The sequence below is a fragment of the Setaria italica genome, chromosome II (genome assembly GCF_000263155.2).
Source record: "Setaria italica strain Yugu1 chromosome II, Setaria_italica_v2.0, whole genome shotgun sequence".
NCBI lineage: Eukaryota > Viridiplantae > Streptophyta > Magnoliopsida > Poales > Poaceae > Setaria > Setaria italica.
This window is the reverse complement of record NC_028451.1, coordinates 37,069,125-37,086,091: the sequence shown is the minus strand read 5'-3', so window position 1 is coordinate 37,086,091 and position 16,967 is coordinate 37,069,125. Positions and strand designations below refer to the sequence as shown.

The 16,967-nt window shown below is 43.8% G+C and overlaps 2 protein-coding genes across 2 annotated transcripts; one reads left to right on the top strand and one right to left on the bottom strand.

Moving 5' to 3' along the window:
• The first annotated feature begins 2,929 nt into the window (after nucleotides 1-2,929).
• LOC101784113 (beta-glucosidase 31) lies at nucleotides 2,930-10,064 on the top strand. The gene is made up of 12 exons (XM_004957264.4): nucleotides 2,930-3,177; nucleotides 7,038-7,101; nucleotides 7,195-7,253; nucleotides 7,359-7,434; nucleotides 7,600-7,671; nucleotides 7,764-7,851; nucleotides 7,980-8,238; nucleotides 8,349-8,464; nucleotides 8,546-8,766; nucleotides 8,849-8,989; nucleotides 9,085-9,187; nucleotides 9,323-10,064. Exons 1-12 carry the CDS (start codon nucleotides 3,040-3,042, stop codon nucleotides 9,537-9,539), a joined length of 1,554 nt encoding a protein of 517 aa, XP_004957321.1. The 5' UTR covers nucleotides 2,930-3,039; the 3' UTR covers nucleotides 9,540-10,064.
• Nucleotides 10,065-10,653: 589 nt separating this feature from the next.
• Nucleotides 10,654-11,556, bottom strand: LOC106804165 (uncharacterized mitochondrial protein AtMg00860-like). The gene is made up of 2 exons (XM_014804712.1): nucleotides 11,465-11,556; nucleotides 10,654-11,374 (listed from the first exon to the last, which is right to left on the bottom strand). Exons 1-2 carry the CDS (start codon nucleotides 11,554-11,556, stop codon nucleotides 10,654-10,656), a joined length of 813 nt encoding a protein of 270 aa, XP_014660198.1.
• Between the last annotated feature and the right edge of the window lie 5,411 nt (nucleotides 11,557-16,967).

The following is a 16,967-nucleotide window of genomic DNA, read 5'->3' as shown; positions in this document are numbered from 1 at the left end:
GTGGAGCCTCAGATCACATTACCTCAAATCTGGAGAAATTAATTGTGCAAGAAAAATACGGTGGTCGAGATCAAGTATACTCGGCAAGCGGCCAAGGTATGAGGATTAATAATATTAGTCATTCTATTTTGCAAACCCCTTTCCGTGATATTTTCTTAAGAAATATTCTTCATGTTCCAAACTCACATAAAACCTTGCTTCCGTTCATCGCCTTGCTCTTGACAACAATGTTCTTTTTGAATTTCATCCCAACTTTTTCCTTATCAAGGATCGGGCAACGAGGAAAATTCTTCATCGAGGAAGATGTGAAGGGGGTCTCTATCCTTTGGTGCCGTACAAGTCAAGTGGCGTCCCAAATAAAGAAGTCCTAGCCGTGAGCAGACCGACGACATAACGGTGGCATAGTCGTTTAGGACATCCTACTTTCCCTATAGTTTCTTGTGTTCTTAGAGATCATAATCTACCTTTTGTTAACAATAATACTATCGAGTCAGTGTGTGATTCCTATCAAAGAGCTAAAAGTCATCAGTTACCTTATTCTATGTCTGAGAATTCAGCTCCTACTCTACTTGCTTTGATCCACTCTGATGTGTGGGGGCGCCCCCACATCTGTTGGGAGGTTTACCTACTATGTCAATTTTATTGATGATTTCAGTCTCTACACCTGGATTTATCTTCTTAAAAACAAATCAGATGTGTTCGATGTATTTCTAGATTTTCAAAAACTAGTTGAGAGACAATTTGATAAGAAAATTCTTTCTATGCAAACAGACTGGAGAGGTGAATATGAAAAGCTGAATTCCTTCTTTCAAAAGACTGGGATAACTCATCGTGTTTCCTGTCCTCATGCACATCAACAGAATGGAGCCGCTGAAAGAAAACATCGTCATATAGTAGAAGTTGGACATTTAGAATGCGTTCTTACATGGTGTTCTTGAAGAAGAGGTGTATATGAGATAGCCGACAGATTTTGAGGATACAAAGTGTCCTGATTTTGTGTGCAGACTGGACAAGACGTCATATGGCTTGAAACAAGCTCCTCGAGCCTGGTATGCTCGGCGCATTTCAAAATCGTGTGATCTTGGGTTTAAGGCTTCAAAATCAGATACTTCGCTATTTATCTACTCAAAATGAGGTGTCACAATCTCATGCTTATATATGTGGATGATATCATTGTAACCAACTCGCGCCTGAGGCTGTGACAGTGTTACTAAAGGATTTGAAAGAGGAGTTTGCCCTCAAAGATCTCGGAAGTCTAAACTGTTTTCTTGGTATAGAAGTTCAGCCGATGCAAGGAGGTATTCAATTGTGTCAAGAAAAATATGCAAGAGATATTTTGACGAGAGTTGGTATGTTAAATTGCAAAGAATCACCAACTCTTTTGTCCTCAGCTGAAAGGATGTCAATAGAAGATGGAGAACTTCTGTCGCCTGGTGACTCAACTCGATACCGAAGCATAGTAGGAGCATTACAATATTTAACTCTAACTCGACCAGATATAGCATTTGCTGTAAACATAGTTTGTCAATTCCTGCATGCGCCAACAACAACTCGTTGGAGTGCAGCAAAGAGGATTTTAAGATATGTTAAAGGGACGATCAGAATGGTGTTGAGTATTAAAGCTTCAGACTCTGTTACGATCAGTGCATTCTCTAATGTAGACTGGGCAGGATGCGTTGATGATCGTCGGTCGATAGGAGGGTTTGCTGTCTTCTTTGGACCGAACGTGATTTCCTGGAGTGCCAGGAAATAGCCTACGGTGTCAAGATCTAGTACAGAAGCTGAGTACAAATCTCTTGCCAATGCTACTGCTGAATTAATTTGGGTAGAGACGTCGCTAAGAGAATTGGGAGTAAAATTTCAAATTCCTCGTTTATGGTGTGATAAACCTTGGAGCAACATATCTTTTAGCAAATCCAGTGTTTCATGCAAGAGTTAAGCACATTGAGATTGATTTTCACTTTGTGCGAGAAAGGATTACAAAGAAACAGTTGGAGATTTGGTTTATACCCTCAGGAGATCAACTACTAGATGGTTTTACAAAAGCGCTAGCTACACAGAAATTTGAGATGCTGAGACACAATCTTAACATGGTTAAGAAACCGGATTAAGATTGAGAGGGACTGTTAAGCAAAACATGTTGGTGCAGGACTACTTAGGTGTAGCGCACGGCAATCCTGGTTGAGGTATGACGCAAGGCAAGGATAAGGTGCACGGATCTATTTAGTTCCAAGAGATAAGAGTCCTAGAGTATTGTAACATCCTTGTAACAGATTATGAGATAGATAGAGATAGGATGGTTTAACCGTATGCTTGAAAGACAAGCTGTGATCTATCTCCATGTAATTGTGACAGTATCCGGTACTATATAAACACGGAACCGTGGGATGTGAGTTTGCTAACCACGTTTACAAATTGTCTTACACTTTTACACGAAGCTCCAAATCGCTGGCTAGTCATCAGTGAAGTCACGGTTTATGTCGCCGACCACTTAATTCATATCCTCGTTGAAAAACCAGGGGAGCTAGACAGTATGCACACATTCTCGTGGGCGTAGCAGAGCAGAGGGTGGAAAATCTGCGCGCCTCCTTCTAGATGCAGGCTGAATGTCCCGATCAGAAAACGATGGATCCGGATCGGACATGGTTGTCGATTTGAGTTGAGCTTCTCTGCCGCGTAGGCCGTGTCACAGTCAGCCACAGCGCAATGTAACACCACCGCGTCCACTCTAGCCGGCTGCCTGGCTGCTAGCCACACACGCCCGCGCACCCGCACCTAGCCCAAGCGGAGCCCTGTGCTCGCGTCGCAACTCAGAAGCTCCCCCCCGTGGCGCCCGGCGCCTCGGACGTCAGAGACGACGTCCGCAGGGGGACGAGGGGAACTGGCCAATTTTCCACCGAGGACGGCCGGCCCGGCCCACGCAGCGTATAAAAAAGCCTCTCCGCCCGCGCTGCCGGACGGCCGGCCACAGATAAGCTACAGAGTAGAGAGACGAGACCCGTAAGTGGAGGCCGGCGGCGCGCGCTTGGACTGAACGCGATGGGGAAGGCGGTCGGCTGCGGTGTCGTCCTCCTCCTCCTGGCCGCCGTGCTTGTGCAGGCGGCGCTCGCGGAGGCGGTCACCCGGGCCGACTTCCCGCCGGGGTTCGTCTTCGGCGTCGGCTCCTCGGCCTACCAGGTACGCTGCGTCGCGCACACGCTCCCCATCGCCTCTCATGACCGATCGTGCACTCTGTTGATCCGGCTTCCATGGCGGATGTGTGCTGGTGTTTACTACTAGTCCAGGGCAGGGAGAGATTTTATTTTGGGTTTGCATGCTCTAGCAATTTTGATGTCAAAGCTTGCCAAGCTAGTGCCTTGCGCAGATGGTCAATTTGTTACTCCCTCCTCCATTCCAAATTGTACGTTTTGACTTTTCTAAATTTGTAAATATTATTATGCATCTAGATATACATAGATGCATAATAATATCTATAAATAAAAAAAGCTAAAATGATCTACAATTAGAAACGGTGGGAGTAATATTCTAGCTAGTGCGGTTGTCCTAATTAATCTGAACAAAAATCAACGCCGATAACGATTGAATTATTGTAGTTTGGGCATGCGCAGTGCGCACATTTGACTATCGCTTTTTCTTAGCATGCATACACGACACCAGTGAAATGACGTAGTTTGGGGTAAGCACGTACGTAGGTTCGACGCCAGTATCCTCACAGTAACGTATCGAAATAAATCTTTACATTAGTACTGTCATGCTACGTAGAGAACTCACCTTCTATGCGCCTCCTTTTGTTCACGCTATGTAGAGAACTCACCTTCCATGCGCCTCCTTTTGTTCCGATTTAAAGTTAGTTCGGGATAAAAGTTTCACCAACCGGAGCTAATGCTCGATCACTGGCTGGAAGCTCACCGACCGAGACCTTTTATCCCGGTTGCAAATGCTAGTGGAAAAAAAAGCCCTGAGAGGCCTTTTATCCCGGTTTGAAACACCAACCGGGATAAAAGATCCCCCTTTTATCCCGATTGATGTTACCAACCGAGATAAAAGGGTCGATGACCTTTTATTCCGGTTTGTAATACCAACCGGGATAAAAGGGAGTCTTTCCTTTTGTTCCGATTTAAAGTTAGTTCGGGATAAAAGGTTCACCAACCGGAGCTAATGCTCAGTCACTGGCGGGGAGCTCACCAACCGAGACCTTTTTATCTCGGTTGCAAATGCTAGTGGAAAAAAAAAGGCTCTGAGAGGCCTTTTATCCCAGTTTGAAACACCAACCGGGATAAAAGACCCCCCTTTTATCCCGGTTGATGTTACCAACCGAGATAAAAGGGTCGAGGACCTTTTATTCCGATTTGTAATACCAACCGGGATAAAAGTGGATCTTTGAGATGGTGTTTCAAATCGGGATAAAAGGGTCCCCCACGGGGTGGCTGAAAGAGGACTAAATCTCTCGAACCCTTTTATCCCGGTTTGTAATACCAACCGGTATTAAAGGGGGGTCTTTTATCCCGGTTGGTGTTTTCAACCGGGATAAAAGGATCCCTCACGAGTTAATACAAAAGGATTGCATCCCCCTATATAGTTAGATGTGCTGTAGGTGGGATGGCAAGGAAGCTACCCGCGAGGCTAGAGGTCGTGGATTCGAATCTCACACACCGCGCACGCGCGTATTTCACGTGAAAAAATTGCATGACTTGTGACTTGCGACGTGTGGGGGCCTCCAGGGATACCCTAGGATTTTCTTTTGCAGCGCCTGGCTTGGCGACCCTTTTTATCTTGGGTCTTTAGTCCTGGTTGAGTAACTCGGGATAAAAAAACCCCTTTTATCTTGATTGGTTTATCCCGGATGGATTTTTAGAAAATTTGCTCCCTATCAACCGGATTGAAGGCGAGTTTTCTACCAGCATCCAGTCTTAAAATATTTCGTGCACGAGTATTTCGAGTGCACGGGCAAACTTGCCCCAACCAAAAGAGAAAAAATTGCCAAGCTGCAAAATTTTCCTTTCATGTTCAAATTTTCAAAAAAAAAAGATGGTGTGGTTTTACCATTTCTCCAATTCACTACCGATACGAGCTGCCCGTGTGCGACCTCGAGCTGATTAGTTACCTGGACTAGGTGCTGGGCCTGGCTTGCTACGTGCAAAAAGCGTCGTGGAGCCTGGACGAGCACATGGGCAGCATGTCAGGGAGAGAAAGCGGTGCATGCAACCAATCAATTTCTCTTGTTGGCCTGGCTGCGTTGAAACGCAAACCAATCAGCCCGCTAGCGCACCTCGGGAGCCTGGCCAACGGGGGCCTGCATAACCTGTGCGAGTCAGGCTGCGACCGGAAGGAAACCAATCAAGTGGGTCTGACCGTTTCAGTTTATTTAACCGGCTTATCAGCCACCAAATAGTATTTTTCTCTTATATCAAATCAGCTGTTTCAGCTTTTCAGCCGACTTATAAGCTGAAGCGAACAGACCCTTATATTTTTCTGCTGCATGCTCTCCCTCGGTCTAGACCACACACACATCTCTTTCCGACTTCCCCTTTCTCCCTACTACTATTACATCATCCTGTCACTGTCTTCTTTGGACTGCCTCCATGCCAAGTAAAAACTCTCGGTGCTTCCGTCCGAAGTGAGAGAACCTTTCCGAAGTCACGCAAAGTAACCGGGAAAAGAAAACGTCGTGGACATGAAGATCGATAATAATCCTGGAGACCTTTCGTCCCTGCCTTTTTTCTTGATTTCCACTCCTGCACCAGGGGCTTCAATTATTCGTGTTCTTTTTTTTTAAGATAGTTCAATTCGTGTTCTGAACCAGCACGCCACCCGAGCACGCAAACAAAGATGATTAAAGGGGTGTTTGGATCCTCATGTTAAACTTTAGTTCCTGTCACATCGAATGTTTAGATGTTTAAATAATAATTAGGAGTATTAAACATAGATTATTTACAAAATCATTGCACAGATGGAGACTAAACGGCGAGACGAATCTATTAAACCTAATTAGTCCATGATTTGACAATGTGTTGCTACAGTAACCATTTGCTAATGATGGATTAATTACACTTAATTGATTTGTCTCGCTGTTTAGCCTGTATATGTGTAATTAGTTTTATAATTAATTCATATTTAGTCTTTCTAATTAGCTTTCGAATATTCGATATGATATGGACTAAACTGCAAGATCCAGCACCCCCTGAACTATATACTTTGCTCCTTCGTTTTTATCGACCAAAGCAGCCGGCAGCTGAAGTCCCTTCACTCCATCTCTTAGTCCCATCCTTATAATAACTATGCCGATTGCAACGCTTGCATCTTGTGCAACAAGAAGAGCCCATGCTCCTTCTAGAAGCGTAGATTTTTGCTGAACTCTGACCGGGACATGTGTCTGTCTGCTCTCCGTTGGTAGAATCAGTACTCCACCTGTCATCTAGCAGGTCACCACTCACCACCACCACATGCAGCCGTGCTCCCACAGGAAACAAGGCACTGGCCACAGCTGTTGGTGGTTGCTGCTCTTGGAGTTTACCCAGAAGGACATGTTTGTCCATGAATTTCAACAAGCGATATGTCATTTTGGCACAGTTTTCTTTTCTTTTTCTTTTTGCTCCCCCATACTCAGCTAGATGCCACTGGATTGCTGGTTAGTCTTGTGGCTACTATCTCTGCCTGGCAGTTTTTGTTGAACTGTCTTGATCTGTGCAATTTGCGATGAAGTCATGCCACTTGAAAGACTTCGGCGTAGATGGACTGGAGTTCTGATGCTGGAAGAGTCGCATTGGGTTACGGGGTTCTCACTTCTCACCAGTCACTATTTTGGCTTAAGTAAGGAGTTTGAAATTGATCTTGTTTTTAGTAATATGGTATTGTTCTGACGGAAAACTATCAATTGTATAACAGTAGAGTACAGGGAAGTGTCCAGGGTTGGAAGAGTAGTGCGTTGAGTACAGCAAAAATCGATTGTCAACTCATACAAAATGTCTAAAAGCCTATTTTTATTTCACCTAAAAAACTAGTGAATGTTTACTGAGCTGGTCACCTCATTTGTTTAGGTTGAAGGTGCAGTTGCAGAGGATGGAAGGAAGCCTAGCATATGGGACACATTCACACATGGAGGTTAGTTTGATCTTTTGGTGGTCAGTTATTCTGAATCTATTATGTACACTTCGGCTTCTTAATGCTAACAAGAGGTTTGCTAAATTTTCCCAGGCTATTCTGTTGACAATGCGACAGGTGACGTAACTGCAGATCAGTATCACAAGTACAAGGTAAGTTGTCAAGCAACGTAACAGTGCTGCTAAAATGATATATATTCTTTTCATATAGAAAAGCGTTAGACTAACAGAGATGGATATTTTACGTTTTGATGACAGGAAGATGTAAAGATTTTGCATGAGATGGGTGTCGATGCATACAGGATGTCAATTGCCTGGCCTCGACTTATTCCTGGTAGGGCCTTACATTCAGTATCGAAGCCACTGAACCGCTTGAATACTAGAAAGTGTGGTTCGGGAAATTTGGCATGTGTTTCTTTTATGTGCTCCACTTTTTCTTTTTTGAAAATTCTGGCCTGACTGCTTTGGTTGCTAAATTTTTCAATTGTTACTCTATTAGATGGTCGTGGAGCTATCAATCCAAAGGGACTGGAGTACTACAACAATCTAATAGATGAACTCCTTAGTTACGGTATTTACCTTCGAGTCTTTTACCAATCTGATCTATTACTAAATTATCCAATTCTGGCAATATATATGATGCAATATTCTCTGTGTATGTAGGAATACAGCCTCATGTAACGATCTATCATTTTGATTTTCCTCAGGCTCTTCAAGATGAGTACAACGGACTGCTTAGTCCTAGATTCATGTACTTTTCTTATTGCCTCCTAACTCTTAACCTTACTTTTATTTCAAAAAAAAACTCTTAACCTTACTGCCACGACATCCATGAGAGGTGAAGTGACATTGGCCTTTGGGTTATGTGCCTTGATGCAGAGAGGACTTCACAGCGTATGCAGATGTGTGCTTCAAGAACTTCGGCGACAGAGTGAAGTACTGGAGCACTGTCAACGAGCCTAACATCGAACCAATTGGTGGATACGACCAAGGAATGCTACCGCCACGGCGATGCTCATTCCCCTTTGGCTTATTCGCTTGTGAGGAAGGCAACTCCACCACGGAGCCATACGTAGTAGCACACCACCTTCTGCTTGCACATGCCTCAGCAGTGTCCCTATATAGAGAGAAGTACCAGGTTTGAGCTGTTGCCATATCCTTTCAGAGCCGAACTGCCATTGTTTCAGGACAAAGCATTTTTGCAGACATGATATTTTGTTTTGTTTTGTTTTGTTCCTCTCTGATCAGGCTGAGCAAGGAGGACGGATTGGTCTTACTTTGCTTGGTTGGTGGTATGAGCCCGCCACGGAAACTCCTGATGATGTAGCAGCAGCTGCAAGGATGAATGACTTCCACATTGGATGGTTAGATCCACTCTGGATCTCAAGTCTCATGCAAACAACTATATCGTGTAACTGCATGTAAAATATGTGCTCATCATATAGGTTCATGCATCCTATGGTGTATGGAGACTACCCTCCTGTGATGAGGAAGAATGTTGGAGCCAGGCTACCGTCCTTCACCGATGAAGAGAGGAAAAGAGTGAAAGGATCTTTTGATTTTGTCGGATTTAACCACTACGTTGCCGTCTACGTGAAAGCTGATCTTAGCCGACTGGATCAGAAATTGAGAGATTATATGTGTGATGCAGCAGTGGCATACGACAGTAAGAATCTTAGGACCTTGATTTTCTCATGCATCAGAATACAATGGAGAATGCATTAACCTAGCTAGTTCAATTTTTGCAGTGCCATTCCTCAAGTCAAATAACCAGTTTCCGTTCGGGTTGACGAACGATTTTATGAAATCGACCCCCTGGGCTCTGAAGAAAATGCTGAATCATCTCCAAGTGAAATACAAGAACCCTGCTGTGATGATCCACGAAAATGGTAATTTGGGACACGATGATACCCTGAAATACTGTGCTAAGAAATGGGCAACGTTTCACTATACTCATATTTCACATTCATCTCGGTCACACCAGGAGCTGCTGGACAACCTGATCCATCCGGAGCAAACACCTATGACGATGAGTTCAGGACTCAGTTCTTGCAGGATTACATCGAAGCCACACTTCATTCCATCAGGTACCGATACATCAATATCACTCAACTCTGCAAGTGACGGTCATGAAACCTTCTGAAACTGATACGACAGAGCATGAAACTATCTGAAATCGATGCCATATTTGCTCTGAAATCTTATCACTCTCTTGCACACAGGAACGGATCAAATGTGCAGGGTTACTTCGTGTGGTCATTCCTGGACGTGTTCGAGTACCTATTCGGCTACCGCGTCCGGTTCGGTGTCTATGGTGTCGAATTCAACTCGCCGGCAAGGACAAGATATCAGAGGCATTCGGCGAAGTGGTACTCCAGCTTCCTCCATGGAGGCGAGCTCAGGCCGGTGGCTCTGCCTAACGGAGCTTACTCCCAGTGATCAGCACACTCCAGCTTGACAGGATCGGAGTTCATATTGATGAGCACCCTCTAGGCTCTTGCCGTCCGTTCAAAAAAAAATGAGCACCCTCTAGGTGGAAAGAACTTAGCCCGTGTATGCACGGATAGTTGGGTGGCATAACAGTCCTTTCATAGTTTCATATGCTGGGTAAATGCATGCGGGACGAGTTGAATAAGATGATCTTTGAGTACGGTCTAGGTACATGTTTCTTTGGGTTTTAGGATGGCAGCAGGGTCTTGGTACATGTTTTCTTTGACTGATTTGCAGTTGTACACAAAAAAAGGAGGTAATTAAAGTGTTGGCATAAGAAACTACAAATTTCCTTGCTATTCCCTTCTCTGTCCTAAATTACTATTCATTTTAGCTTTTTTAGGTACATATGTTTTACTAGATGCATAGCAAAAGCTATGTATTTAGAAAATCAAAACAAATAGTAATTTGGGATGGAGGGAGTAGTTTGCATATGGACTTAAATTTATATGAAAGATACAGGGATTTGAAGTATCATCTATACGCTATACTCTTGCATTGCATATTTGCATACCTCGCTCGTTTCATACATATGATTGTCACGACAAGTATAAGGGCAGAGGCACAATCACATTTTGACCATGATTCATAAACACCAAACAATTGCGTTTTTCCAGTGGAATGCATAATGCATTATATACTGTGCTATAAATAAAAGACAGCATGTATTCAAGATACTTCGGTCCAAAATCCTAAATTCAAAGCACAAGATATCCTCCAATTAATCCATGAAAAAAAAGGAAATCTACACTGTTTAAGATTTAAAGTTGCAGTATCTAGGCTAGATGATTTCCATGAAAAAAAAAGGAAATCTCACTTGTAGTTCACACAGCTGTCCATGCTCAATGATTTCCAGCTTAAGTTTCTTCCTCTCTTCATACAGGGCAGGTTGCTCTTCCTTCACCATCAGGGTATTGCAATCGGCCTTCCTGCTTAGAGCATCGGCTACTACGTTGGCTTTACCGGGGTGGTAGTAAATCTCCAACTCGTAATCCTTGATTAGCTCCAGCCATCTCCTTTGCCTCATGTTCAGCTTGGACTGTATGAAGAAGTACTTTAAGTTCTAGTGGTCAGCGTAGATCTCACACTTGTTGCTGATCAGGTAGTGCCTCCAAATCTTGAGAGCATGCACTACGGTTACTAATTCCAGATCGTGTGTCGGATAGTTCTCCTCATGCTTCTTTAACTGTCTAGACGCATAGGCCACGACCTTTCCTTCCTGCATCAACACACATCCTAACCCTTGCTTGGAAGCGTCGCAGTACACCACAAAGTCCTTCTTGATATCCAGTAAGGTTAGTACTGGGTTGGTGGTAAGTCTCGACTTAAGCTCCTGAAAGCTCTTCTCGCAAGCTTCAGACCACACAAACTTCACATTATTCTTCAGTAGCTCAGTCATGGGTTTGGCTTTCTTGGAAAAGTTCTCAATAAACCTCCGGTAGTATCCTGCCAATCCAAGGAAGCTCCTGATCTCTATCATGTTGCAAGGCTGCTCCCACTCTGTGACTACTTCAATCTTAGCGGGGTCAACGGCTACACCCTTTGTTGACAACACGTGCCCTAGGAAGGCAACTTCCTCCATCCATAACTCACACTTGCTGAACTTAGTGTAAAGTTGGTGTTGTCGTAACCTCTCTAGCACGATCCGAAGGTGCTCCTTGTGCTCTTCTGCTATCTTTGAGTAGATCAGAATATCGTCAATGAATACTACCACAAACTTGTCCAACTCCTCCATAAAGATCTTATTCATCTGGTTCATGAAATATACTGGTGCGTTGGTCAAGCTGAAAGATACCACTGCGAACTCAAACAATCCATATCAGGTGGTCTTGGATATGCCACTTTCTCGAATCTTCATTTGGTGCTATCCTGACCTCAAGTCAATCTTGGAGAAGTACTTAGCTTTTCTAAGCCGGTCAAGCAAATCATCAATCCGTGGCAACGGGTACTTATTCTTGATGGTCATGGAGTCGGTAATCCACACACATTCTCATTGACCTATCTTTCTTTCTCACAAATAGAATAAGCGAACCCCAAGGTGAAGCACTCGATAGGATAAATCCTTGCTCTAGCAACTTCTTCAATTGCTTCTTTAGTTCATCCAGTTCGTCGATCGAAATCTGGTACAGCCTCTGTGCTACCGGTCCTACGTCAGGTATCAGCTCAATCACAAACTTCACATCCCAATCTGAGGGTAGTTTTGTAAGCTCTTCTAGAAACACGTCTGGGAACTCACACACCACAGGTACCTCTCTGATAGTCTTGGGATTCATGTTGCATAGCATCGGGGCTGTCTTGGGATATAACGACTCAAACTATACTTGAACTCTGCTTGGATGTTCCAACCTGACAAATCGGGGGTTACACGAGACCAGTCCCTTATGCTTGGCCATCCAATCCATTCCCAAAATCACATCAATGCCTGAGGACTTTAGTACTGTCAGGTCTGCTAGGAACTGCTACTTTTCGATCATCAGCGGAATTGCCTTGCACTCTAGGGTGCTCCTTACTTCTCCGAAGTGAGAAATGGTTATAATAGGCCTTGGTCGAGGTGTAGTGGGGAGAGACTGTTCTTTCACAAACTTGGTTGAAACATAAGAAAACTTGGCACCACTATCGAACAAAACTTTAGGTTTGACTGAATCAACAAGGAACTCACCGAGGGAAACATTGTAACACCTCGGGTATTAATCTTAGGATTAGAGAACTTCATTAGTGCATAATGAGCATCATGTCATTGCATCAGTTTAAACTCCGATAAATTGACATCTATTGTTTAAATGCAACTATGTGAAGAAATTTCAGTTTTTGCAATATAACTTTGGCTCCTTTTATTTTATTTAAATACTTGATGGAAAATGACAAATTTACAAAATTTTTGCTTAATTTTTGGGTGAGCTGTGATAGTGATAAAAATTAAGTGAAGTCTTAATTTTGAACTATTTTCCTTTTCAAATTTTGTGCAAACCTATTGAGCTCTGCAGTGGTTTCAAGCTTCTATTTGTTCTTAATTTTATCTTTCCAATGGGTATTTTTGGGGGATTTTTGACCAGGTGCACCTTGCACTTTTGAAGGGGGAAGTTATTTTCAAAAATTGGCGTGGGCCCACTCGTCACCATTCATCTTCTCCCTCCTTCCATCCCTCTATTTTCCCTACCGCTACCCGCCACCACCCACCTCACCATCGACTCCTCCACTCCAACAAACAACCAAAACCGAGCTTTGGTGAGCTCCCGACCGTGATGCGCTCGCCGTTGAGTCAAACCATTCGAGTTGCCATGCTCAATCCCAAGCATGATGCCGGCCGTGCGCCTCCATTAGTCAAGGGCTAGGCCAGGGTTAGAGTCTTGAGGAGAAAAGAGGGGGAGAAGGTGTGCCAGGTCATGTGTAAGGCGAAGGGGTAGTCAATGGGGTGGGGAAGGTGCCACCGCGCCCGTGCTGGTGCGCCACCGCCACCGGTGTGCCGTCGCCGCCAGTCATGAGCTAGCTTGGGGAGTAAGACGGTGGGGGTGTTGGGTGTTAAGAAATTAGAAGTTCAGGGGGTTTTCCGTTAAGTGTTGGGTTTAAGTATGAAGGTGGAAAACTTCCAAGGACCTAAGTGCTAGATCTGGGGGTTTTAGTGTAAAAGGAAGGGCTGAGCTGAGGTTAAAGACTGTTTCCGAGGGTGTATCCACATAAGTAGTTGTTTTTTTAGTATTTAGTTTTTGTTTGAAGAGGTTGAAACTTTGGAAATCCATATAAAATCTTAGAAAGAAGATAAAAAAGCGAATAAAATTTTGTTGGATTCCCGATGCCCAAATTTACCTAGTAAAAATACTTATTCTTGTGAAATATGTGCTTTTATTGCTTATTAAAATGCATGTTGTTTAATCTCCTTATTTTAAAATAAATAATTCTTGTGCTCATAAAATCTTGATAAATTCAGAGTAATATAATCTAGTGTTTAGAACTATTATGGAAAGTTTGTAGCACTAAAATGATGATAGAACTCTAGTTGTAATCCCTTCTTAATATGTGCAGTTTAACCATGTTTGATTTTTAATAAATTCTGTAGTAATCCAATCAAGCTAAACTTTTTGGAATAAATTTCTTGTGTTGGGAGAAAGCTCTTATAAATCATTCATGTCCATATACCAACAGAGGCTTCCTGAACATTTATCCATGTTGAGAGTTGGTTTGTTTATTAAAGATAATTGCTACTAGAATTACAGGCTAATAAATTTATTCTTTTATGCGCTTTATCAGCAGGACATTCATCTTTGAAAAGTTCGCTGGCAAAATCATTATGGTTACTTGCATGTGCCTTTTGTTTGGTCTCTAGTGAGTATTGCTATAATTGTAGCCCTAAGTATATTTCTTGTGTAGAGAGCAATATGCCGTTTGTTTGGTCTCTAGCGAGTATTGCTATAGTTGTAGCCCTAAGCATATTTCTTGTGTAGAGAGCAATGCATTTTTATGCTCTACTTGATCTCGTAATCTTGTATGATTGAGTTGCTGCACCCTCTAAACTCAACTTCTTGCAGGTGTCATCACCTTTCAATCAACTCATACATATAAATTTTCATGTAGATAACCCGCTAGTCGACGGTCTTTATGAATTGATCGCCGCGTTAGATAAAGAGCAGCTCGAAGACTCTCAAGTTGAAGCATCCGAAGACCTGAACCAGAGTTCGGAAGAGTCCAAGGCTAGTCTCGAGGGCAAGCACCGGAGCATGATCCCTAATTTCAAAATTATGCAATTATCTTAAATACATGTTTACTTTATGCATTAAGTTCCTATGAGTTGAATGGAACCTTAGTTGCATGATCCCTAGGACTCCCAAGTTCAAATACTAGTATGTGTAGGTCGATAGAAGTGCCATGCTTAATTAAGAACGATAGAAGTTGAGTGATTGCCTGTCGCTCGCGAGACATAGGACCTTTCAATACTTATGGCAAGTTACGTGAGAATGAATCACTAAACAAAGAAAAGTTTGAGACCAGGCGGAGATAGAAATGAATTGAAGTTAGTGTTGTTGGTTGCGCTCAGTTTGTGTCGGTAAAACCTAGTACCTTATGGCGCGATTGTAGATTGAGTTAGTCTTATTTCCTGTTCGTGTGCTAGTCAGTAACTCATGGTTGGCCCGAGGAGGTACCGGTGGGGATTACCACTCAAGGGTCGTAGGAGTTCGCATCTGTCATCGCTCTTTAAGGGAACCATTTGCTATATGTGGCTCGACGGGGCATGCATGTGCCGTGTGTATAGGTCCAACTTGCAAGGTTAATAAATCGAATCGATTCGCCACCACTCTCGGTTAAGAGAACCTTGATCACTGCATCACATCGTAGTAAGGAGTGGAATGAAAGAAAATGTGAAATGATGTTGAGGTTGTTATCTAATTAATTGTTTTTTCCAAACTGAAAGGTTTTGAAAATGTTGCTCATTTAGAATGGTTAGCTCAACTTTAAATTGGATGCTAAAACTTGAAAGTAAGGATCCACTCTTACTTGCTTTCTGGCAAAACAAACCCCTCAGCCAAAGGCCTTGCATACTAGGAGTCGGCTAAGTATATACCATAGTTGGGTAAGTCTTGTTGAGTATTAGTATACTCAGCCTTGCTTTGTTGTTTATTTTCAGGTTTAGTGAAGAAATGATAGAGTTGGTTGCCGGTTAACTTTGGGATGGCCGTCCTTTACCTGAAGGGTGGTTGGTTGAGTGGTCTCCGACCTCGCCTTGAGGTGGTCTCGTGTTAGATGATATGTGGTGGGCTACTCATGTCGTCATGTATTGTTATTCGCGCTTTAACGTTTAGACTTTCATTGTGTTTTATTTAAGAACTTTGACTTGTAATATTTTATAAATTTCAAACTCGATTTATAAATTAATTAAGAACTCTATGTATGTAAAGTGAAATTCCATGTTGTATCTTCTGCGCTCACCTTCGTGTGAGACTTGTTGCATGTTGTTTCGATCGAGGTATTCAGTGGTTGAATCGGGCTTGACTCGACGGACTGTCGGATTACACCGTTTTAAGTGCGTGTGACCAGATTAACTATTAAGATGGTGGTTAGTGCACTTGAGCTAATTTAATTTGGGCGGTTCCGGCACAAACGTCTAGGGCTGTTGCAGCATCCTCGGCTGTCAAGTGGTTCAAGCGCCCTCGGGTAGGTGGCGGTGTGGTCCTTGCCGGGTTCCTCTGCTGGGGTCTCCTGGTGTGGGTGTGTTGGCTGGCGTCTAGTACTAGTTGGTGCGGTTCTGTCCTCCAGCCTAGGTCTTTTGTGGACACTCAAATAACTTGTGCCCGGGCTGACGGCACGTGTAGCAGACAATTGACTTTGCACACTCAAGAGCGGTAGGCTACTGGGGCCTTGGCTTCCAAGTACCAGAACTTCCACTTCCTCCACCGGTGTTCCTGTACTGCTACGACTGAGAAGGGTAGCTACGAGGCTTCTGCTGCTGAAACTGTGAGGTTCCTATCCTCGGCCTCTGAGATGGCCATGAGTGTCCAAACTGATCCTGATTCTTCCTCTTGTGCCCTCGCACCTCCTCGTACTCTAGTCTCGACTTTTCCACTCGGAGTGCCTTGCCCACTAGAGCATGCAGAGTAGGACAGTCGTGAGCAGACAAGTGCATCTCCATGCCCTGGTGAAGCCCTTTGCGGAACTAGTATATCTTCTTCATTTTTGTGTTGGAGTCATCCGGTGCATACCTCATAAGTTCCCGAAACTTGTTGGCGTACTCCTGGACTTTCATGTTGCCCATCTTCAAGTTTCGGAACTCGTCTGCCTTCCGATCCATGAGTGCCTCAGGAATGTGGTGGTCGTGAAACGCTTCAGTGAACTGGCAGCTCAAGCGGGTCTCCTCCATATAGCTGGTAGAGCGTAGACAGAGCCCTAGTCATCTCCTCGGTAGAAACCCTGGCTGGTGGGTGCATCACCTGAGTGTACAGTCTGGTGAGTGGTAGGTCAAAGCTCTCCACATGGGGCAGTCTCTTGTACTCGACTGTAACCCATGTACTCATCTCCTCCAGCTCCATCATCCTTCTGCGGTCTGAGCGCTCCCACCCAAGCTGAAGTCTCTCTACCAAGTCCCTATCACGGTAGCAACGTGACCCAAGGTGGACCAAGTTGTAGTAGTTCTTGTGTAGACGGTGGTGAAGCTGCTCAATGACTCCATTCTTGGCGACCAGTGTGACATCCAAGGTATCAGTCATATCTTCCTTCTCCTTAAGCAAGGCGTTCTTCTCCTCTATCACCCTATCCCTAGCCTTCAGTGCTTCCTCTAGCACGTAAGCCCTAGGGATTAATGGGTATATGTTGTTAAGGTGGCTACTATTATAACTGACTTCCAGCACATTTACTTTCTGTCAAAAGTTACTTTCTTGCACAACAATGACC